The sequence below is a fragment of the Hesperophylax consimilis genome, chromosome 31 (assembly GCF_061612785.1).
Source record: "Hesperophylax consimilis isolate HC1 chromosome 31, BYU_Hcon_1.0, whole genome shotgun sequence".
NCBI lineage: Eukaryota > Metazoa > Arthropoda > Insecta > Trichoptera > Limnephilidae > Hesperophylax > Hesperophylax consimilis.
The window spans coordinates 9,842,743-9,864,390 of record NC_142866.1 but is presented as its reverse complement, the minus strand read 5'-3'; the positions used below and the strand labels follow the sequence as shown (position 1 = coordinate 9,864,390).

Here is a 21,648-nt window from a genome sequence, read left to right as displayed (position 1 = left end):
GTTGAATAAGAATAGAATGCTGCTACAGTAATTTATGCTTGTCTATGGTTGGCATTGTTTTAAAAACTACTTTAAAGCTTTCAATGCGGACATGTTGAATTCGCAAATATTTTGATTTTAGGTCGATGGTTTTGAAGTGACTACTCAGTTTCGAGGCTTAAAGTCAAACATCATTTTCAACAAACATCAAAAATAACATTAACTAATGCTGCTTATTTCTCGTTATAGATAACGTTGTGTGACTCTATGCCCTAGAATTATTGGTATTTATTTTTTAAAAAGTTGTTAGACTTTAAGGCCTAGAATAGTAGTTTATTCGGTTTATGTCTAGCCCCATAATAATTTGTATGTTTTTTTGTAGATACGAATAACTTTATTGAGTAAAACCTCAAATTGTAATATTTAAATGTTGAAGACAATATTAGTGATTTCTAAACGAAAATCTGAAACAGAAAAATCAGAAAAGGATACGGTCACATCTAGGACTCGAACCCAGGACCCTTGTCTTTCCAGGACACTGCTCTACCAACTGAGCTAATGGGACCCTATCCCCCTCGGTCACTTTTAACTGTATCATACTTCGAATAAGAACTACCAACATTGTCTTCATTTTTTCACCGCACATTTTTAATCTTGCGATCATACATAAAGATAGTTGCCAAATATTTTCGTTTAGAAATCACTAATATTGTCTTCAATATTTAAAAAAAAATATATCAATTAAATTACAGGGAACCAGATAACCAAATGTCCGGGTAAAAAATGGCATCAAAAGCAAGGTTTAAAATCCTTTCCCATTCCCTCACACATTCCATCCAGCCTCACAACGTTCATCAAATGAGTATGCCATGGTCCCACTGATCTAAGTTGAGATTTACGAGTGGTGTGAAAACAAGAGGTCGGTGAGGTCAAAAGACAGTCTCAATCAGTCTCTTGAGCTGACCCGCCTCGCAGTAGGTGGGTAAATGCATCCGCCGCCCAAACCAAGACAAACCTCATACCCATGAGCCCAAAGTCACCCCCATAAGTCACCAAAAGTAGCGAAATAAATGGTTCACGGGGCGGAAAATGTGGAGCACTTGTTTTTTATGATTGAATAATTGAACAATATGAAGTTAAGCATAAGATTTTTTTATGTAAACCCAAATGTTTGGAGTCAGTGAGACTAAGGCATTCCCAAATTGGGGTATGTTGTGAGACTAAAGGTAATGGGCAAGTGAACAGGATGAAAAAGGGGAAGGTGGGGATGACCTGACTATCAATATATTTGAATAGATAATCTAGTCTTTTGTAATAACATTTATTTATTTAAAAATAAAACCTAGCATTCAAATGAGGAAGACACAAAAATTTGAACCAAAGAAAGTTGAATCTTATCAAAAAAAAACTTCTGTGGTTTATGCTGATTCCAGCAAGGTACTCATTGGTCACCCTCCAATAAAAAATAAAAAATAAAATTTTCTTAAAAGTGTTAAAAGAAGTTAAATTTCAAATAATTAGAACTTTTCAAGTTTAAGATTCTTATCTGTTGGGAGGTGGACAACATTTTCACAATAAAAAGGAAGATTATTTGCAAGAATTTGGACCCATTGATTATTTAGAATTTGGAATTTGAATTTAGATTGGTTTAACCAACAATAGATCATGTCATCGGTGTAACCAGTAATAAATCAATGTATGCACCTTCAAAATTTACATTTGAAATAGTATAAAAACGTCATCTCAATGTGGACTAACCACAGTTTGAAAATGGCCTTGTAAGCCGAAACAGCTGTCACAATAATAAAAAACTAAAACACTTGCAGAACTTAATAATAATATTATCAAATTTAATCTAAATTAAATTTATAAAAAAATATTTGCAAGAAGGCCATTTCTTTTGTACGTCTTGATTCCGTCTGGGGTTCAAGCTCGTTCCTCGAAAATATCATTTTCATTTTGCTTCTACATTTATGGTGAATTATTTTTTTTTAAAGTTACCATATATCTTTAATATACCGATTTGTATAACCTTTCCAATTTCTGGTGATTCTCCCGTCTTAATTTTCCAATTCCATCGTCGAAATTCGTGGAACAAATTTGAACAACTACTGTCACTTCGTCTCAACTTAATCAATGTCCTGAACAGAAATGTTAACAGCTCGTGGCAGTTAATTACTATTTAATCACTTTTTTCCGTCATTGTGACAAAAAAACTTAACTCTCCGTGTTGTTTGTAAAGGGCGAAGTATTATACCATTATTTATTCATATATAATATGCAGGCCGCAGTGCATGTTGCGTCCTTTGCTACTTTGATATTACATTACATTATAAAATATGTGTCATGGCGTGTGCCTCATAACATATAATATTTGTTATAATTGCATTTTAAGACGGAGTACTTCGTTTCAGATATTCCTACAAGGTCATTTGGTTTTTTTTTATTTAGTTACTTTTTTAAATAATTAGGTACATTTTTGTATGACACATGAAATAAAATATATATATAAAATTAAAACAGATCATTGAAGTCCTCCTCACTGGGAGATCCTGTGCTGAGGGGGACTATATATGTTAGTATACGGTTTCAGCAACTAATATGATGTTTTAAATATATTAGCTAGTTCTTCTTTTGGTTGAATTGATTGTTTCGATAGCAGTTTATTCCAATGAAATATTGTTTTCTGAATTGTACCCAGAGATAGTTGAACTCCACATATCTTGGAAATCGCTGCTTGGTTGATTCACATTCTTACGCCATCTCATATTTATTATTTTGTTTTTCTGACTGAGTTGATTCATTTCATGTGTTGCTAAGTGTTTTGCGTTCATGTTCGTCCGTTAGTAGGTACCGGCCTATTAATGAGTAGTACGAATTAATTAAATTGATGTACAACCAGGAAACAAAATGTAAGCTTTACCAAAGTTTGCGAAAAATCAAATGCGTTCTCTTAAATCTTTTTGGAATTTTCAAGACATCTCGAGAATTCCATGTTGAAATCTCTTCTCGGAAAGTCTGCGAGTGGGGAAACTGAATGACTCAAATCCCTTCACAGCATCCCGTAGCATTGGTTCATTGCGAGTATATAGTAAAATAGAGGCAGATTAAAATAGTAAAATATGCATAGCGGTACGTGTGTATTGCAATTATGCAAATTTCTTGTACGACGTGAGCTGGTGGGTGGATTGTTTGTTTTGGCTAATGCAGTTACCACCCCATCAGATATCTGATGCGCTAACACTATCTATTATATGAACAGTGCGCACTACGCTGTGGTGGGTTAGGTAGGTTTAAGCTCAGGGGGTGGATAGTCGTAAAAGTGTCTGTGTGATTATAACAGCACATTAATTTTTACTAAAGTGGCACTTCAATAAACTATACGAAATTCATGGAAAACTGCCAATAATACCAGAGGAATAGGTAAGTATATTTACTGTCCAGATGATTGCCGGCTTTGGATAGTGTGTCCATGTAATTATTATGGACTTTTAAATATGTGCAAACCTCCCTATTACATCCATATATTCTATAAATTAATACGGACTCTCTGAATCACCCTGACAAACCATAAAAAATGTATCGGAGAGCAGACAGCTTACAGTGTATGTTAACGACAAAAATACATATGGTGGATATTTTTTTACTGCCGATGATAGCTCATTTTTTCTGCTCCCTGTAGTTAGAATGGAACACTTAGCAGTTTTATACGTATTGTTATTTCTATAATGGATTAATGGATATCAAGTAAACTGCAAAACTCATTATTGTGCACAAACTTTCAAGAATCTGTCACGAACATAATGTTATGCATTGAAGGAGTTTCTGCGTTAGAGAAGTTGGTTAAATATTTGGTTCAAAACTCAGCTGACATAAATCTTTTTTTTTCTCAATCGAATTTTTCTGTAACAAGTTTGAATATAATTTTTTTATTGTATTGGACAGCAGAAGCTTTTTAACCAAATTTAATAATATAAATAAAATACTTACGTTATAATTTAAATAATTAATTAATGATATTGATTATTTTTTATCTAAACTCGCATATTTCTACGATGACTTTTCTTTGATAAGGTCCTTATAACCGTACACGTGTCATAACCGTGGGACTTTAGTAATTATTTTTCGGCCCTACGAGACATTTAAAAGATCTCTTTGTTCCTCCGGGCTCTCGTAACTCTTGTAACAAAAGGAGTTTTTTAACAAAAAGAGAGCTCTCAGTGGTCGGATCATAAAGGGATATCGCTGATTCTGAGATTAGCAGCAACTTTTCTCCTTCTCTCACAAAAGACAATTATTACAGAAACATAGAAGGAGTTGTCAAAAGAGCTTTCAGCGGTAGGATCAGACAGACCGCTGATACGAACATTTCATTCACAAAACACAACTTGATTCTCAAAACAATGCATGTAAATGTATCTGAACAGAGAAGTATCAACGGAACTCAAATAATACTAAAATAAAATAATTGCAATCGCAACTTACCTATGAGACAGCACGATCGGGTTTGAGTCAGCGTGCAGCACCGACACCATGGCCTCCGCTTTGATGAATGACTTGATCTCATCCAGCACCACGTTCCACTCCACTTGGTCTTCTGGATCGTACGTGGTCGAGTACTCGAGGATCTGGCGGTCCAGCTCGCCCACCAGCTCTCTGACCAGCTTCATCTTCTTGAGCAGCAAACACACAACGATGAAGCGCGCGTAGTAGCGCAACTTCTTGACCATCAGGTCAGAGTGATCCTCCTTGGCCGCACGTGAATAGTAAGCCCGTCCACGTATGGCAGCGTAGAACGAGTACGCCTCGTTCAGGTAGTTGGTCTCGCTGGTCCTAAGACTGCAACAAAAGGATATTTCTCTTTTTCGCCTATTTAAATCGTGTTGTTTCGATCAAGGGTGAACTTGATAACTTGCTCACCCAAGATTTTCAGCAGTCCAATAAGGAATTCCAGTGAAAAAATATTATTACTTAAGAAAAACAAGCTCATTTGAATCAACAAACACCGATTGTCAGAATATAACTTATAAGTAAAAGATATATTTAAAGATCCTATTTTTATAATGACAAGTTATGGTTTCATCAGCATCCACGCCACTGGCTATGTGTTGCCAGTTAAAAAGATAATGATTCAATCTCTTCGCCATTTGCATCCGGATGGGTTGATTCACAGAATTTGAACAATTCGTCAAATTTCTGAAAAAAGTTCGTTTAAAGTTTTGTTATTATATAAATATGGTCCAATTGATGCACCGAAAATAAAACAGTACATGAATAGAACATTCACAGAACTAAAATTGATTCATAGAATTTGAACAATTCGTCAAATTTCTGAAAAAAGTTCGTTTAAAGTTTTGTTATTATATAATAATAATAATAATAAATTCTTTATTCCAGGATGTGGGGAGGTTAGTGCAATCCCACACATCCCATAGATGAGATAAGTACAAATAATATTTACATAGAGTAACATAAATAAAATAAATAAAAAGAGATTAAAAAAAAAAAATTAAAAATGAAATTAAGTTAAAGCAGAGAAGCACGGGAATCCAACGGATCTAAGATTGTGGGAGCAAGTATCTTTCTCCAATGGTCTTCAATGCTCGATCCTGAAGTCAGACGCGATTCTATGATAATAGTGTTTCTGGAATGGTTTATCCTTTCCCTCAGTCCTGCAATCCTGGTTCTTAACAGAGCTGTAAATCCTGGAACTCGCCCTTCTGTTAACATCGAGGAGGCACTGCAGTGCCTTGGGAGTCCGAACATCAATCGGTAAGCGTTATTATATTGAACCCGAAGCCTTTCCATTGTTCTTTTCTTGAAATTAGCCCAGAGCTCGCATGTGTACAGGGTGGTGCAAAAGGCTAAGAAGAGCGTCCTTTTCACTCGTGGACTACAGAGCCGGAATCTTCTACTGAGCATGTTACATTTTATACTCAGTACACGCCTCTGCCTGTCAATATCTTCATCATCCGTTAACTTGTTGTTGATGATATGTCCTAGATATTTTGTGGTTTCTACTGTTTTCAGAATCTCACCATTCAAAAAGAATGGGGGAATGTTTTTTGGGCCTTCCCCGTGTTTTATGACCAACAGTGCTGTTTTTTTCGCATTATAGATCATGTTGGTTTCGTGAGCAAATTCCTCACAGATTTTCAGGAGAATTCTTAATCCCCGTATTGACGGTGCCATCAGAACCATATCATCTGCGTAGCTCATATTGTTAACACATAGACCTCCGATGTGGCAGCCCACTCCAGCATTGTATAACCTGTGGGTTAATTCGTCCATGTATAAGTTGAACAGTACTGGGGACATACATCCACCCTGTCTGACCCCGCTTTTCAAGAAATAGGGTTCTGAAAATCCATCTTTCCACTTTACAAGGTTTTCCTGTTGACGATGCCATGATTCGAGAATTTTTACCACTTTCCATGGTATCCCTCTTTCCTTTAGTTTTTTCCATAGTAGGGGGTGGGAAACTCTGTCGAATGCCTTACTAAGATCCAAAAAGCATGCGTAAGTTGTTGTTTTTCTTTTCCTGTAGTATTCCAGCGTCCGTTTTACGCAGAATATGGCTGAGTCCGTGGAGCATTCTGTTTTGAAACCCATCTGATTGTCTTTCGTTTTCAATTGGGGTCCGACTTGGTATAAGAGAACTCGTTCAAATATTCTGGCGGTCGCTGTGGCGATGGATATCGGTCTGTAATTTTCCTGTAAAGTTATGTCTGTCAGTTTAGATTTTACTATCGGTATTATGATTGTATTTGTCATGTCTTTGGGTAGATAACCACTCTTTATGATATCGGTAAACAATGTTGCCAGTAGTTTCAGAATCGCTACCCCTGCATGTTTGACGTGTTCGATACTTAAGCCGTCATGTCCTGCTGATGTTCCGGATTTCATGTTTTTAATGGCGGTTTTCACCATGTTTGCAGTGACTATGGGGTCAATATCATCATAGGCGTTCAAATGCGTTTCGTTTGAGGAGATGGTCGGCGTAGTAGTCGCGAAATGTTTTTTGAAAATATTGGCAATTACTTCAGGATTTGTTTCTCCGTTGATGTTGCACGAAACTTTGGAACGCATGTTCAACATTTTATTAGACTTGTTCCAAAATGATTTGAAGTCCCGATTATCTAAGTTCGCTGCTATTTTATCCATCTGGAGTTGTGTCGAATTCTTTTGGCATTGTTTTAGAGCTGTTTTGAAGGCGGCACGCTTTGTCCTTCTATCCTCGGCGATGGGACCATTGTGCGGTCTCCCATTATCAATCCAGGTGAGCATCGCTTGTCTTGATTTTTCGTATTTGTCTGCGACAAATTCATTCCATCCACAAACTTGCTTATATTTTGGTGTAGTAGTATTTCTAAATATACTAGCGGCACTGTCTCGTAATGCTTGTACTATACATCCGTAGAGGTGTTTTATTTTGACACGTTCAGGGTTGCCACCGTCCTCAAGAGATGTATTTTTTGGGTTGATTTTAGCTAGATAAGTTTGCGAACATGAGTTGTAAATTCCGATATCACGTATATTTTTCGGATTCCATAATGCTGGATCCCTTAATATAGATGAAAATACTTCCGATGTTACTATTCCATTCGTATTTAAAGTTATTTCGAGGGGTCGGTGGTCAGTCCAATCAACATCGTAATGTATTTTCATATCGATAATTTGTTTGTAAATATTTTTTGTAACTAGACAGTGGTCTAACCACCTGGTAGTACCATGCGCGTCACTGACGTATGTGTAAGAATTCTCAGGTAAAATTTCGGTGTCGGCACAAATGTATTCGAATTCTTGACAAAAAGATTTTAGCTCTATTCCAAAGAGTGAGTCGGGGTTAGCGTTGAAGTCTCCGATAATAATTGAATTGATATAATCTTTGTCATCAATGATCGTTTGTAAGGAGGCCAGGCAGTTGGTAAACTCCACAAAGTTGTCAGTTAAGCAAGTCGGCATATAGATCGTGAATATGGTTAAATTTTCAGTATTTAGACTCACCTCGATTCCGGCCATACGACAATTGTCCATCGGGATTGTGGTAAGTTTTGCTTGTAAATTATTCCCACTCCGCCGTACGGCCGACCTAGTAGGGGACCGTTAGCTATATTGACGGCAGAGGTGCCCAAGGTATTGAAATGCGGGTGAATATTAGATAAAAATTCAATCTCGGTTGGGAGTAGCCACGTTTCTTGGACTAGTATAATGTCATATGATTCGCAGAGATCGCGAATAAATTTTTCGGAGCTACGGACCGATCTGCAGTTAATCGAAATAATTCTTAATTTATCGGTTGTCATTTTGATTTTTGGTTGATGTACGCGATTCTATATATTTACGGAATACAATTCCTTCCGGCCATAGTTCTTCCACCAGGTATTTTGGCCCTTCAGTTGCTTTTACAGAAAGTTTAAAGGTGTTAAATGGCGTGGGACGGTAAGGATTAATTTTTTCGATCTTAGTATTTTCGAGACCATTATCTGCAAGGTAGGTCTTTACGTCGTCCTCTGTAGTTTCCAATGTAAACCGTGAAATATAAATTGACGTAATTAAATCTGCCGACTTCAGTGTCGTTGAGGTTGCTTTTCCTCTCAAGTTGCGTTTGGGTTTTCTAGTTACTAATGTAAAACCTTTCTCATCTTCCGCAGGAGGCCGAGGCCGCGGACCGCGGTCACGCGATACCTGTTTATTATTTTGTTTTAAAGCGTGTGCGAAGTTCATTCCCGGCTGCACTGAACTATTTGTAGTGTGTTCGTTCATTGTCTTTGTGTGTGTGGTTGACACTGTATTACTAGAACCAGTCGATAAGCAGGATGCGCCGCCCGTCGGTATTTGTTTACTATCTGAAAATCGTGACTTACCCACAATTGAGTGGTTAATAATTACTTCCGAATTCCCAGTTAAGTCACTTTGTTTGTTTGGTACCTGAATATTTGCAATTTGTTCTCTTATTAGTGCCAGTTCTTGTTTTATGTCTTCATTTTTTGTGGTCGATGAATCTTTTAGTTCGGTTTTTATATGCGTTATTTCCGTTTTCAGTGCATTGAGTTCCTTAAGGAGTTTGGACACATCTATGCTGTCGAAGTTGATGGGAGGCAATTTATGCAATTGTTTAGCAGCGAACACTGGTAGCTTATCAGTATCGGTCTCCTTCAATGCTCTCAGGATGTCCTGGAGGTCTCGGCTGATTCTGCCATCTCCTTTCCGCAAAGTACGTTTATCCGGAAGCTTTTCAAACAGGATAGTTTTCGCCTCCTTTATTTCCTCTTCGGAGTAAGTAGAGATGCATAATTGTGTAATTGCAATCTCATCCAGAGTGTCTGCCTTGTTTTGAATGAACGTAAGACACTCGTTTATAATTATATTACATGAGTTACACGACATAGCGATGCGATACGGTCTTCTGTCGCGACAATACTGTATAAATACTATATAAATATGGTCCAATTGATGCACCGAAAATAAAACAGTACCTGAATAGAACATTCACAGAACTAAAATTTTATGAATTATTCAAATCCTATGAAATAACTGACCCTAATAAAAAAGGCAGTTTTAGTAAGTTGAAAAATAAATCTAATTTAATATGTCGTATTACGAAAACTTTTTTTTTTAATTATGGTTTTTCATATTTGATAGTGTATATTGATGAAAACGTGATTAGAATTCTTCATTACAATGTAAAATATGTCTTTTAACTTATTTTATTTAAAACATCCCTTTTTTGGAAAAAAATTATTCGAGTTTCACAAATTCAAAACTCAGGTTCTCTAAACTTTAAAGCATCCCTTATAATTTGATTGAACTGCACCATGTACCACATTAGCTGCGCAACTTCACTTTTCCACATCATCCGGCAGACCATTCAATGACTCGGGGCAGTGAGCATACTGAATCATTATATTATTAGCGTGGAGGGGAATCATCAAGGAAAACTAATATGAACAATTACATTGTTTCGCATAACTTTTGTAGAGAATGTTACATAAGCACCAATGAAAGAGTTGGATCAGACTAGACAACTTAAAGTATGAAATCATTTTTCCTAATTAACGGAAAACAAAATTGTTTATTTAAAACGATAGCTATTTTTCCCTTCGAAATTATCTTATTACAAAGTGAGATACATAAATAAATGAAAGCAGACATATGTTTACCTACGCACATATTAATCGTGAAATTCATTAACACGCAATATTGTATAATTTTCGGCAGTTGTAATATGTCCCAATCAATGAAGATTACCCCGATTAATTTACGCCATGCTTTCGTAGTTTTATGATAATTAAAAATCTCATAAATTATCATAAAACTGCGATTGCATGGCGTAAACTAATCGGCGTAAACTAACGGAGATTACCCCGATTAGTTTACGCCATGCAATTGCAGTTTTATGATAATTAATGAGATTTTTAACTATCATAAAACTGCGATTGCATGGCGTAAACTAATCGGCGTAAACTGATCGAGATTACCCCGATCGCAGTTTTATGATAATTAATGAGATTTTTCGCCATTTCTTAACGCCGAACACAGCGCTTAATAAATCTGTGTATCGCCATTTTTTGTATAATTGCAAATTTTCTTTTAATTTCGCAACAATGTTTTGTTATTAGGAGCATCTCGCTTAAAACTCCGTTGTTACATCTTCCTCTCATAAAATCAAGGCAAGTATCTGAAAGAGAGGTAGCAACGGAGCTCTCAGTGGAAGTGAAATAATCGCATACTTACAATATAATACATATGGTGAATGAAAAAAAAAATCTTAAAAATATTACTGCAATTTTTGTTACCTTTGTTACTAAAATATTTAAACTATGATCAATTTCTGTGGTAATTACCACATCTAGGTAACTTCGAAATCAACTTCTTTACATTATTTCCTCGCCCATGTACATATGGCCCACAATTATCACTTTGTGTAAGGAAGCTGATTTTGGAGTTACCTAGTTGTAGTAATTACCGTGCAAATTATTCTTATGACACTAGAACCATGTTATTATATTATTTGGGGAGACACTGTCCACTTTAAATAAACTTAAAATGTTTATAATGTAACTTTTAAGCAACGCATTTATATTTATTAGTACCATAGACTCTAGAGACTGTTGCTCATCTCATCTATGTATTCAGTTGAAGGAGATTCATCTGTATGGTTTAAACATGATTTTGAGAAATTAATTAAACTTTTAGTTTTGAAATTAAATATAATCTATGAAAAAATGCGTTACTTCTAATCCACAAAGATAAGTCAAATTTGGACTAAGTGATTACCGGTCCGAGAACCACGCGTTAAATACTAATCACATGGTCATAAAATTTTAAAATATTATGAAACTTATAATACGCTTTACGCAAATTAATTTTAGGTTAATTAATCATCATTTTATTAATCATTTTATTAATCATTTTATTACTCTTTGTTGGTTTTTTTATTTGCAATTAGTATATGGGTATCTGTTTTGTATTTGAATGTTCATGATAATGATCTCCAAATTATATAACTCAAAAGCTTACCCACTCCATAAACACTGGAAGGGAGATAGGTATAAATTATAAAAATTATAATGATAAAAATAAATAGCGATAATATTTTAATTAATATATTTAAAATATTCTTTAATTAGGTAATACATTAATAAAATAAATAATAGAAAAATATATACCGGGATGCGACCAAGCCTCATCGGAACTGCTATATTAATATTGATTAGGAGAGTTAAACGACGAAATAACACAGACCAGAATTACACGTACCAATATTACACTACCAGAATTACACATAGACGAATTACATCAACCTACTGGAATTACACATGTCGAAAAACTATTTTTTTATTTTAATCATTAAAGAAGAAATATGTATAATAAATCTAAACCAAATATGAAACAGAACAAGACACAGAAAAAAAAAAAGTAAACTGGCAATCGAACCTTAAACTTTGTATTACCAGGACATATTTATGTATACTTAATACTATGCGAATTTTTTATTTTTTTTTTATTATAATTTTGTTTCAATAATAAAAAATATAATGGTATATTTGATAGTACAATATATATAATACAAATAAAATTAGAATTAATGACGTTATTTATTGAATTTTGTGAATAATGTTATTCGCGTTCAATTATTTGAAAACGATTTCGGGGACATAAATAGTTTGGGGTAAAGTTTTGAAATATGCAATTCTGTAGTACATTATTTCAATGAAGTATCTAATAAGGTTAAACCAGCGTTAACAATGTAATGCCCGAAAATGTGTTTTTACGACTTGATTATAAAACATCGACTTTTCTCTACTTTCTAAAAATATAATATTCATGTATTAAATATATAAACCTTCCGGAAGAAACTCTTTAAATGACATTGAAAACCCTATCAAAATCCGTACCGTAGTTTAGAAGAACGCACAAACAGACAGACGCGGATAACAACTTTATTTTATACTATTTATAGAGATAATTGTATATTTTTTAAAAGTATTTTACTTCTTCGGGAAGACGATTAAAATATTTTTCGTCCGTTTGTAAACATAATTATTGTGCATTACTTGTATTTAAGCTTTTTTATATTTTATAATTTTGAATATTTTTTTAATTGATTCTTTTTTTATATTACCTAGCCTAACCTTTTTTATATAACCTAACCGTTCTTAATGTAACCTAACGTAATTTTTTTTTATATAAACCGACCTAACATTTTTTATATTACCTAACCTAACCTTTATATATATTACCTAACCTTACCTTTTTATATTACCTAACCTAACTTGTTTATATAACCGAACCTAAACTTTTTTATTCAAATATGAAATTTATTTAGCGCATACTTAAACATACAAAATTTGAAACTATAAAAAAAAATTTGACGTTGAATTTTTTTATAGGTGTAATTGTCTCCATTCTGGCTATGGTATACTGTGTAATTTCGCCATGGCCGACTAGGAAACCATAGAGAACCCAGTACATGGCTCATTGTGCAATCTTTCATGTTTTCCGTATTCTCCTGATTCACCCATTCCTTTTAATGAAGTTAACCAAAAATGTCGTTGGGAATTTGACCATGGGGTCCTGGTTGAAGGAGGCAAGAGGGAATTTATAAAAGTTTTATCTGAGAACTTAATTCGCAATTGTTCTAACTTTATTTCTTTTTCAATATCTCCATCGACGTAATAACACGCAAATATCTACTATTATTAGTAAATACCTACAACAGTTGCTTAAATAATTTGAGATGTACATTGCAAACTGCTAATAATAATTATAAGCAATTTTTATTTTTTCTGGGGCAGACCCGTGAAATATCATGTTATATTATAATACCAATTTAAATAAAAAAATATAATAATTTTCCTGTAAAAATATTATACTATAGGTAGGTACTTATATTATCGCTTGTCTGAATTATTCTTCCACCAATCAGTTCCAATTTTGAAAACTTAAATTTGAAGCAAATTTGAGTTCATTCAAATTAGTATATTTGATTGATGATTACTATGGTGGTTGACTGAGGTAAGGTGTTTTGGGAAGTTTGGCCGAGTTGTGCTCATCCTTTAAACCCTAAGCATATGATATATAGAGTATAATTCTGAAAATAATAATAAAAAATATATAACTATCTATATATTGCAAATCTTTTAAGAATTTATTGGGTTAACCTTGTTCTTGTAATACCAAAGGGTTCCAGGTTCACTTCTTTTTGACAGTTCAGATTGTGGAATATACTTTCTTTGGGGAAAATGGCCATAGTATAAATTGGGATAAAGGCAGGTGTAAACGAATATCTTCAAATAAACGTTTTCAATTTTTGGTGAAATTATATAATTATGACGCTACTAAATAATAATACTGCAAGTGGGTGTGATAAAATGAATTAGATATTACACCACAAATAATAGACAATAAAGTTGCTTTATAGACAAATTATAATGTTGTCAAATTAAAAATGTAAAAGAGAAGGAATAAATAATTTAGATTTTTTAAACTTTGTAATGTCGTAATGATTTATATTTTTAACAGGTGTCTTTTCAGCTATATCCATTCAAAAAAATTGTTGAATGAATGTCGTTCGCAGAACACACCGGCATAAATGTGTATGCTTGCAAGTAATGGTACCGCAACTTGCGTTATGCATCTTTGCTCATTATCTGATATTCTTATGATTAAATAAGAATAGGGCAGTTTTTGAGGTGTACATAAGAATAATCGGATTAAAAGGAACAGAAACTAAACAGAACACAATATACTAATAGGTAAGTTTGTTAGCCTATGCTTTCTTTTGAATATTTTCTATCAGTTTTCTTTTATGATCTCCTTTGTCATGGAGCCGTACAAAATATGGGTGTGAATCGCAATGCAAAGGCTTGTTATTTGACACTAGCAGTGATAGTATAGGTAGTTGTATCTTGGAGTCGATTTCCTCGATCTGTCAGCCCTTAAACTAGAAGAAAATAATATGTTCCAATGTGAATAGAACAGTTGTTTTTGTAGTGGACAAATTTGGGGAAAGAAGGGAAATGAGGTAGTGGAACTGGCCGATCTTGGAGGCCATCTCCGTGATCGGCCATCGCTTGAGCCCGATGAAAATAAGACCTCATTAGGTGAATAGGATAGTAGTTTAGATATGAACAAAAGACGGAAAAGGTGGGCGTGAATCGCAGTGCAGATGTCAGTACCCACTAGTATTGGTAGTCAAAGTGTGCGATCTTGGAGGCGATCTCGCCTTGAGTTTGAGCCCGATGAAAATATTATTTTTTAATGTAAAAAGGGGAATTGTTTTTGAAGTGGACAATGATGAGGGTGAATCGCAGTGCAAATGTTAGTACTCACTAGTAGTGATAGTAGAGCTGGCCGATCTTGGAGGCGATCTCGCCGATCTGCCAGCGCTTGAGCCCGTACTTGGTGTCCAGCACGACGCGGTGCTGCTGCTGAAACTTCCACAGTTTGGTGTAGATGTCGAACGTCCGTCCGAAGTACGCCTGCCATTGTTTGTGGCCATACTGGGGCAGGTCTCTGTAGACAAACAATAGGGTTTTATATAAACAATCATGAATTTAAAAAAAATTAAATTAAAACAGTGTGCAATATAATTGAGAATGAGGAATACTTGAAGCAGGTGGATGAGTTTGTGTATTTAGGAAGTATGTTTACGCGAGATAGGAAGGCTGACAGAGATATTGAAAGAAGGGTAAATGCAGGTAATTCAGGAATATAGGAGGATATATGATGCAAATGCGAATGGTAGCAGAAGTCGAGGACGCCCGAGGAAGACATGGCACGATCAAGTGAATCAGATACTCGAGTCGGGCCATGTCAAGAGTCAGAATAATAGAAGAGAATGTATGAGACGATGTAGGAATGTGAATGAGGCAAGGAGTGTGTGCCAAGACCTAGTTGTTTGGCGGTCCGTCCTCTCTGTCTACCCCTGCGAGGAAACGGCGTGATGGTTAGTTAGTTAGTTAGTTTTTTCATGAATTAATTAAAAAAATATATTTTATCATTTTAAGAAATTTTTCGAATACTTGTGAAAGTGGCGTATCATACCATCTTCATTTGTATTACCTATCTATTTTATTTGGATAATTCTTCTTAGCAAATTTAAATTATAAAATTATTTACAAAATCTTAGTTTAGTTTAAAATCAACACAAAACAGTAAGGACAATTGAAAAAAAAATTGAAACAAAATCAATAAGTTTTATATGGGCTATATATTAGGGCGGAGTGAAAAAACTTTTTTTCAAATTTCGTGTTTACTATATTACCAATGGGTGCCTTGGTAGTACCCTATAAAGTACACAAAATATCATCAAATTCCAACTTCATCTTCAGGTGGCGCACTGACCCTAAAGTTCTACAAAAAAATGTGTTTTTTCAGATTTTGTTAGTAAACAAGCACATCATCTAATCCAGCTTAAACGTCACAAAATGTATTTTAGTTTTAGCCATCTAACATACCCCTCTTCCCCCCACCCTTTGACACTATTTTGCGTAACAACAGCTGCAGTCAATCAGTAATTGACAGACATTAGCACGTTCGTTGGAACAGCTGCGAAAACTTGATTGTGATTTCTTTGTAATATGCCTAAAACAAGAAAAAATTCAATGTGTTCTATGTTTGGTGGCCCGAAAAAATTAAAAGATAACGTGTTGCCAACTTATTCGGATGTAATAAAGTATTATTTGTGGATTAGAAATGACTTGCAGTGGTTATCAAATGGAAAAGATCCTTCTGTGCAAGATATATGTGAAATAATTGCAATTGATCTAATTACGTCGTGGAATAAAGCGTATATTCCTATTGTAACTGAACGTCAAATTGTAACTAAACTAACCCGGTATTATCACAAGTACAAATGCTTAAAGAAATGTCGAGTACCTAAAAAGAAAACTGAATTTTATGAAGATGCAACAAAAAAACTCTTTGATATTGCTGTTTGCAAGTGCATTTGTGTCGATTTTTGTAAATGTTTAGTGAAAATACCCAAGAAGGAGCTAGAATTCCTTCAAGATCAGAGAAGTAGCCGCAAAATGTATATCGGCTCAAAAGATATAGTGGAAACCAAGGCTTTGGAGCGTAGGCAATTACAACTGATGAGGCAAAATAAATTACTTCAAAAACAGACTGTTGAGAAACCTCTGAGCCCCTCACCAGAGACTTCAGAGACCTCGGATGATAGTGTAAGATTATCAAACGGCAATCAAGATCCAGACTTTTATACACTTTTTCCGGCATACTCCACGTCATCCACATCAAAATCACAAACAAATCAGATGAGGCATCGATTAAAAAATCTTGCCACTGCCTGTGACAGGACTGGTGTCTCCGACAGATCAGCATCAACCATCGCCAGTGCAGTTCTTCAAGATATTGGTTTTATTTCTAAACAAGATTTCTCAAAAGTAATAGATAGAAGTAAATTACGACGCGAGTGCCGAAAAGTTCGAGAAGAGTTGCAAAGAAGGGAGATTTCGAGCTTCGGGAGTTCTGACGGTAAAATAAGTGAGTTATATTTTGATGGTCGGAAAGACAAGACCATTGTGCAGGAAAAACATGATAACAAGTACCACAGGAGACCATTACTGAAGAACATATTGTTTTGCTCTCCGAGCCAGATTCTCAGTACATTGGCTACGTCGCGCCTCCTTCTGGAACCGCTAATTCTATTAAGGATTCAATTTTAGAATTTTTAAATTTGCACTTCGGAGATTTATCAACCATTGTAGCCATTGGATGCGATGGAACGGCTGTAAACACGGGCTTCAAGAATGGAGCAATCGCATTGATTGAAAGACATTTAAATAGACCATTACACTGGTTTATATGTTTGTTGCACGCCAACGAATTACCACTGCGTCATCTTTTTAATACTTTGGATGGCAGTACTTCAGGTCCCAATACGTTCGCAGGAGTAAGCAAGATGTTACAGCACTGTGAAGACCCCCCTGTGGTTTTATTTTGATAAAATTACGACAGTCTTACCCGATATCGACGTGAAAATTCTAAGCAATGATCAAAAATAAAAATAAGGCAGCGTAAAAACTGATTTGGCTAATAAGCAACCAGGAAAGCTGGCACACTCTCGTTGGCTAACCTGTGCAAATAGAATATTGAGACTATATGTATCAACAAAGTTTCCAACTCATAGTCTGGTTGAGATTGCTACGTTTGTGATAAAAGTCTATGCGCCAATATGGTTCACGATAAAAGCAAAACCTTCATGTAAAGATGGTCCGAAACATGTCCTTAGTATGATAAAAAGATGCTCCTATTTAAAATAAGAGCTGAAAACAATTGTTTTTCGAATAATCGAGCGGAACTCTTTCTTCGCTCATTCTGAAAATATTTTATTAGCGATGCTACAAGACGAAAGGCAGCATATAAAAGAATTAGCAGTAAGAAGAATTCTTAAAGCCCGACAAAATGCAAAGGAGAAAAAATTAAGGACATTCTTGACTCCAAAACTAAACTTCGAAGCCAACGATTATTATGATTTGATAAACTGGAAGACAGAAAAAATATTCGAGCCACCATTCACAAAAAAATACAGTGACAGTGAATTATGGGACAAAATTATGAGCGAAGATATAAATATCCGGATTGAAAATTTTCCGTCACACACAGGCTGTGGAGAGAGGTTTGAAGCTGGTCACTGAAGCTAGCTTGGCTGTTTGCGGAAGTACAGCACGCGATGGATATATTCGAGCAAGAATAAAATCGAGAAAAGAAATGCCGAAATTCGAAACAAAATTACACTTTTCCTCTGGAATTCAGGGAGCTACCCCATACGCATATGACACGACTGAAGGCTGAAATGATTAAAAAATATATATATATTCTTAATGTTCCTTATATTTTAATGCAAATAATAAAATTAAATATGATAATAAATTTGTTTTAAATTTTTAAAAAATTTCTAGAATCGATCATTTTTTTTAAATTTCAATTCCTCTGCGCCACCTGAAGATCATGTCAAAAAAAATTAAAAAATATTTTTCAACAGCTATTTATCTACAGCAACATTAAATGATATAGGGTTTTTGAAATTCGAAGACAATTTTTTTCGACCTCTTTCACTCCGGGCTACTATATATATCTCAATATTTTAATTTTTCACTCCTTTTTGACAAGTTTTCTTTTTGGACAAATGGAAAAAAAAACTAAATGAAGCTTTGTCTGATTTAGCAAATATGACATTGTGAGCTGAAAAAAGTTTTGCTGACGAATAAATAACTAAATAATTCAACACAAAAAAATCATAATAATATGCATTCTCAAATTATAATAAAAGTATTTGAGGAAACAACAAAATTAAATGGATTTAAAAGATCACTAAATACACTGTTTTTTGTGTATTATTTTTGTCATTGAGTTAAAGTTCTACGAAGGCGTAGCGTAGCGGTGATGTAGTCGTACCTTGCCTCTTAAAATTTCCTTAATTTCCTTTGAATCAAAACTCGATCTCTCCGTTAAAGTGGCAGTGAAGTGGTAACGAACACGTGTTCGATCGTTAAATTAGTGATGGTTGAACAAAAATAGGCGTCTGTCTCTGAGCCGTGAGACGGGGTTCACTGGGCCTGCAGGGCAGCGGAGTGTGTTGCGCCGCTCATCAGCTCGCTTGGTGACATCAAAACAATTTCACGGCTGAGCGGGCCGCTAAGGATCTATTTTACAGTATCATCCCCGGGGGCTAACCGAGCGTAAGAGGCTGACCGGGTATATATTCATTGGGAATGAGGATACTCAAATTACTTAGCGCTTATGATAAACTAATACCATTATAAATATATATTACGTCTGTTCAAAAGGGTGACCGAATAAATCATCACAATGATAATTCATCACATCTTTAAAAAGTTATATAAAGTCATGGAAAATGATGAAACAAAAAATTTATCGACTGGTTTAAGTAGATTAGGTTAAAAAAAAAATTATCACTTCTAATGACTTTATATCACTTTTTAAAAGTGTGTTGAATTATCACTGTGTTGAGTTATCATGGAACCGTTCAAAAGAGTTCCATGACAAAACAGAAAAATAACAAAACACAATAGTAACAAGACCGAACAGTAACATACCAAAACATTTAAGAAAAGTGACATAAAGAAAACTAATTTTACCTAACCTAACCTAATCAATTATTTTATCTATTTTTTTGTCACTGTTCTGTTTTATGAGGTTACTGAAAGTATGAGAAAGGGAGAAATTTGAAACGTTCAGCCTAGAATCTGCCTAAATACTACTCACACAAATTTGAAAATCTGTTTACTCGCTTCAAGTATTATTATCATTATTAATAAATATTCTTAATTCCACTGAAAGTCTTATTATTTAATTAAATCTGATATATAACGCATTAACACTTGAATAATTATCTCTGGCATCATTAAAATTTTCTAACATTGAATTAACATAAAGAGCGTATTAAATTTTCTCTTCCATATTATTTCATTGTTCTATTTGAAATAGCTTTTGATGCAAAAAGCTACAAATCTGTACAACTTGAAGATCCTACTAAAAACTCTCTAACATCAAGTTTTGGCGTTATGAAATTGACACACACATTGAGATTTCGAGGAAACTGGTTAACACTTTTTATCGTAAGATATACAGCTTTGAAAGTATATGACTCATTCTGAAGAGAACTCTGTTCTCGAAACATGTAGATTTAGAATCTAATAAAGTAGAGTAAACAAAGTAATTTGACTTTAATTCATTTATTACTCATCCCAAAGTAAAAATCTATCTTTAGAAGAACTATTCTACGAAAAATAATTTGACAAATTCGTTGTTAGATTGCCCGAAAAAGACTAAGGACGGGTTGTTTCGGAGAATTTGAACAATTCATCAAATTTCAAGGTTCGTTTTCGGGTTCTGTGAAAGTTCTATCGAAGTTCTGTTATAATATCATTATAGGCTAGTTGCTTGACAGAACTGAAATAAAAACAGAACTTGAAAACATCTTTCACAGAACTTGAAAATGAACGTTGAAATTCGATGAATTGTTCAAATTCTCCGAAACAACCCGTCCTAAATAGTTTTACTCGAGTATTCATTTTTCTAAAAGAAAATATATTCGAAAAAGAATTGTGTTGAAACTAATTTAAAGCAGGGTGACAACAAATATTACAATACACCAAGACTTTAAACGTTGCTATTTCAAAGATAATAACTGATTAACAAAATACAATATATTTTTATGTGAGTTATTCCCACCCCATGCGCAATATAACATTGTTTGAACGGATTAACCCAGATAAACCCTCAGGCTCGCTATCATTCCACTCCCCCTCCGAACTAGCAAGTTTATTTACATTCAACCCCTTTATGTATGACTGGATACTTGTTTGGAATAATAAGATAACGCTTTTTACAAGGAATTTATAATTATGTTAAATATTAAGTTGTTACAGTTTTTATTGTTACAGACTTGTGTTAAACTTAGTGCGGTTTAGAAATTATTGACATTTGGCAGGTACTTTGTCGTTTGTACATGATACGTTATAGTGGGAGTAAAGCAATCGTTTGACGTTTAAAAGAATCATAATTTAAGGGATGTTTATTTTAAAAACAGTAATATTAGTTTTGAAATTTGATTGAGAATTTTGAGTTCTTTTCAAGTGAATGATGAGACATTTTCTTGTTTAATTAGGGAATAATAAATGTCCTACCTTAATCCATTAAATAGCTGCTTCGACTTTTCCAGCAAGTGGCAGAATTCGATAACCACTTTCCGTTCGTGTTCTTCCATTCCCGCCATATCAATCATTTAGCAAAACGTCCTCCGCGTGACATCCATAGTCATCGACAGCGGCGAGACGAGGGTCTGCAGTGGAACCGCAACGAAGGCTTCTGAAAAGAGGACGCCAGTTAGAGTTGACAGATGATTGTCACGATGTTTGGTGTCAGCCGTGCCGTGGTGAGCGAGTCGGGCGACGGTTGGGAGTGGAATGATTGGGTGCGAGCGGGTGTATGGGTGTCGAATGGTTGTTATGTTGATGGGTAGTTATGTCGATGGGCTAGTTGACCGGGGCGGGGCACTCACCGCACGGAGGTTCCCCCGGCGGGCCATCAGCAGCGGGGCGCGGGCTGCAGGGGCTCTGGGCGCTCCGGGGCGCAGCGACTCGACTCGGCTAGAACGCGTCCAACATGGCGGCGCGC

The 21,648-nt window shown here is 34.9% G+C and overlaps 1 protein-coding gene across 1 annotated transcript in view; it reads right to left on the bottom strand.

Moving 5' to 3' along the window:
• Positions 1 to 21,648, bottom strand: part of LOC149409430 (protein SCAI) — a 75,091-nt gene extending 53,443 nt beyond the window's left edge. The window contains exons 1-4 of the mRNA XM_089649759.1: positions 21,533 to 21,648; positions 21,159 to 21,339; positions 14,818 to 15,000; positions 4,465 to 4,818 (exon numbers count right to left, since the gene is read on the bottom strand). Coding sequence (XP_089505885.1) covers positions 4,465 to 4,818; positions 14,818 to 15,000; positions 21,159 to 21,256 — 635 coding nt within the window. The 5' untranslated portion in view covers positions 21,257 to 21,339; positions 21,533 to 21,648. The remainder of the gene's footprint in view (positions 1 to 4,464; positions 4,819 to 14,817; positions 15,001 to 21,158; positions 21,340 to 21,532) is intronic.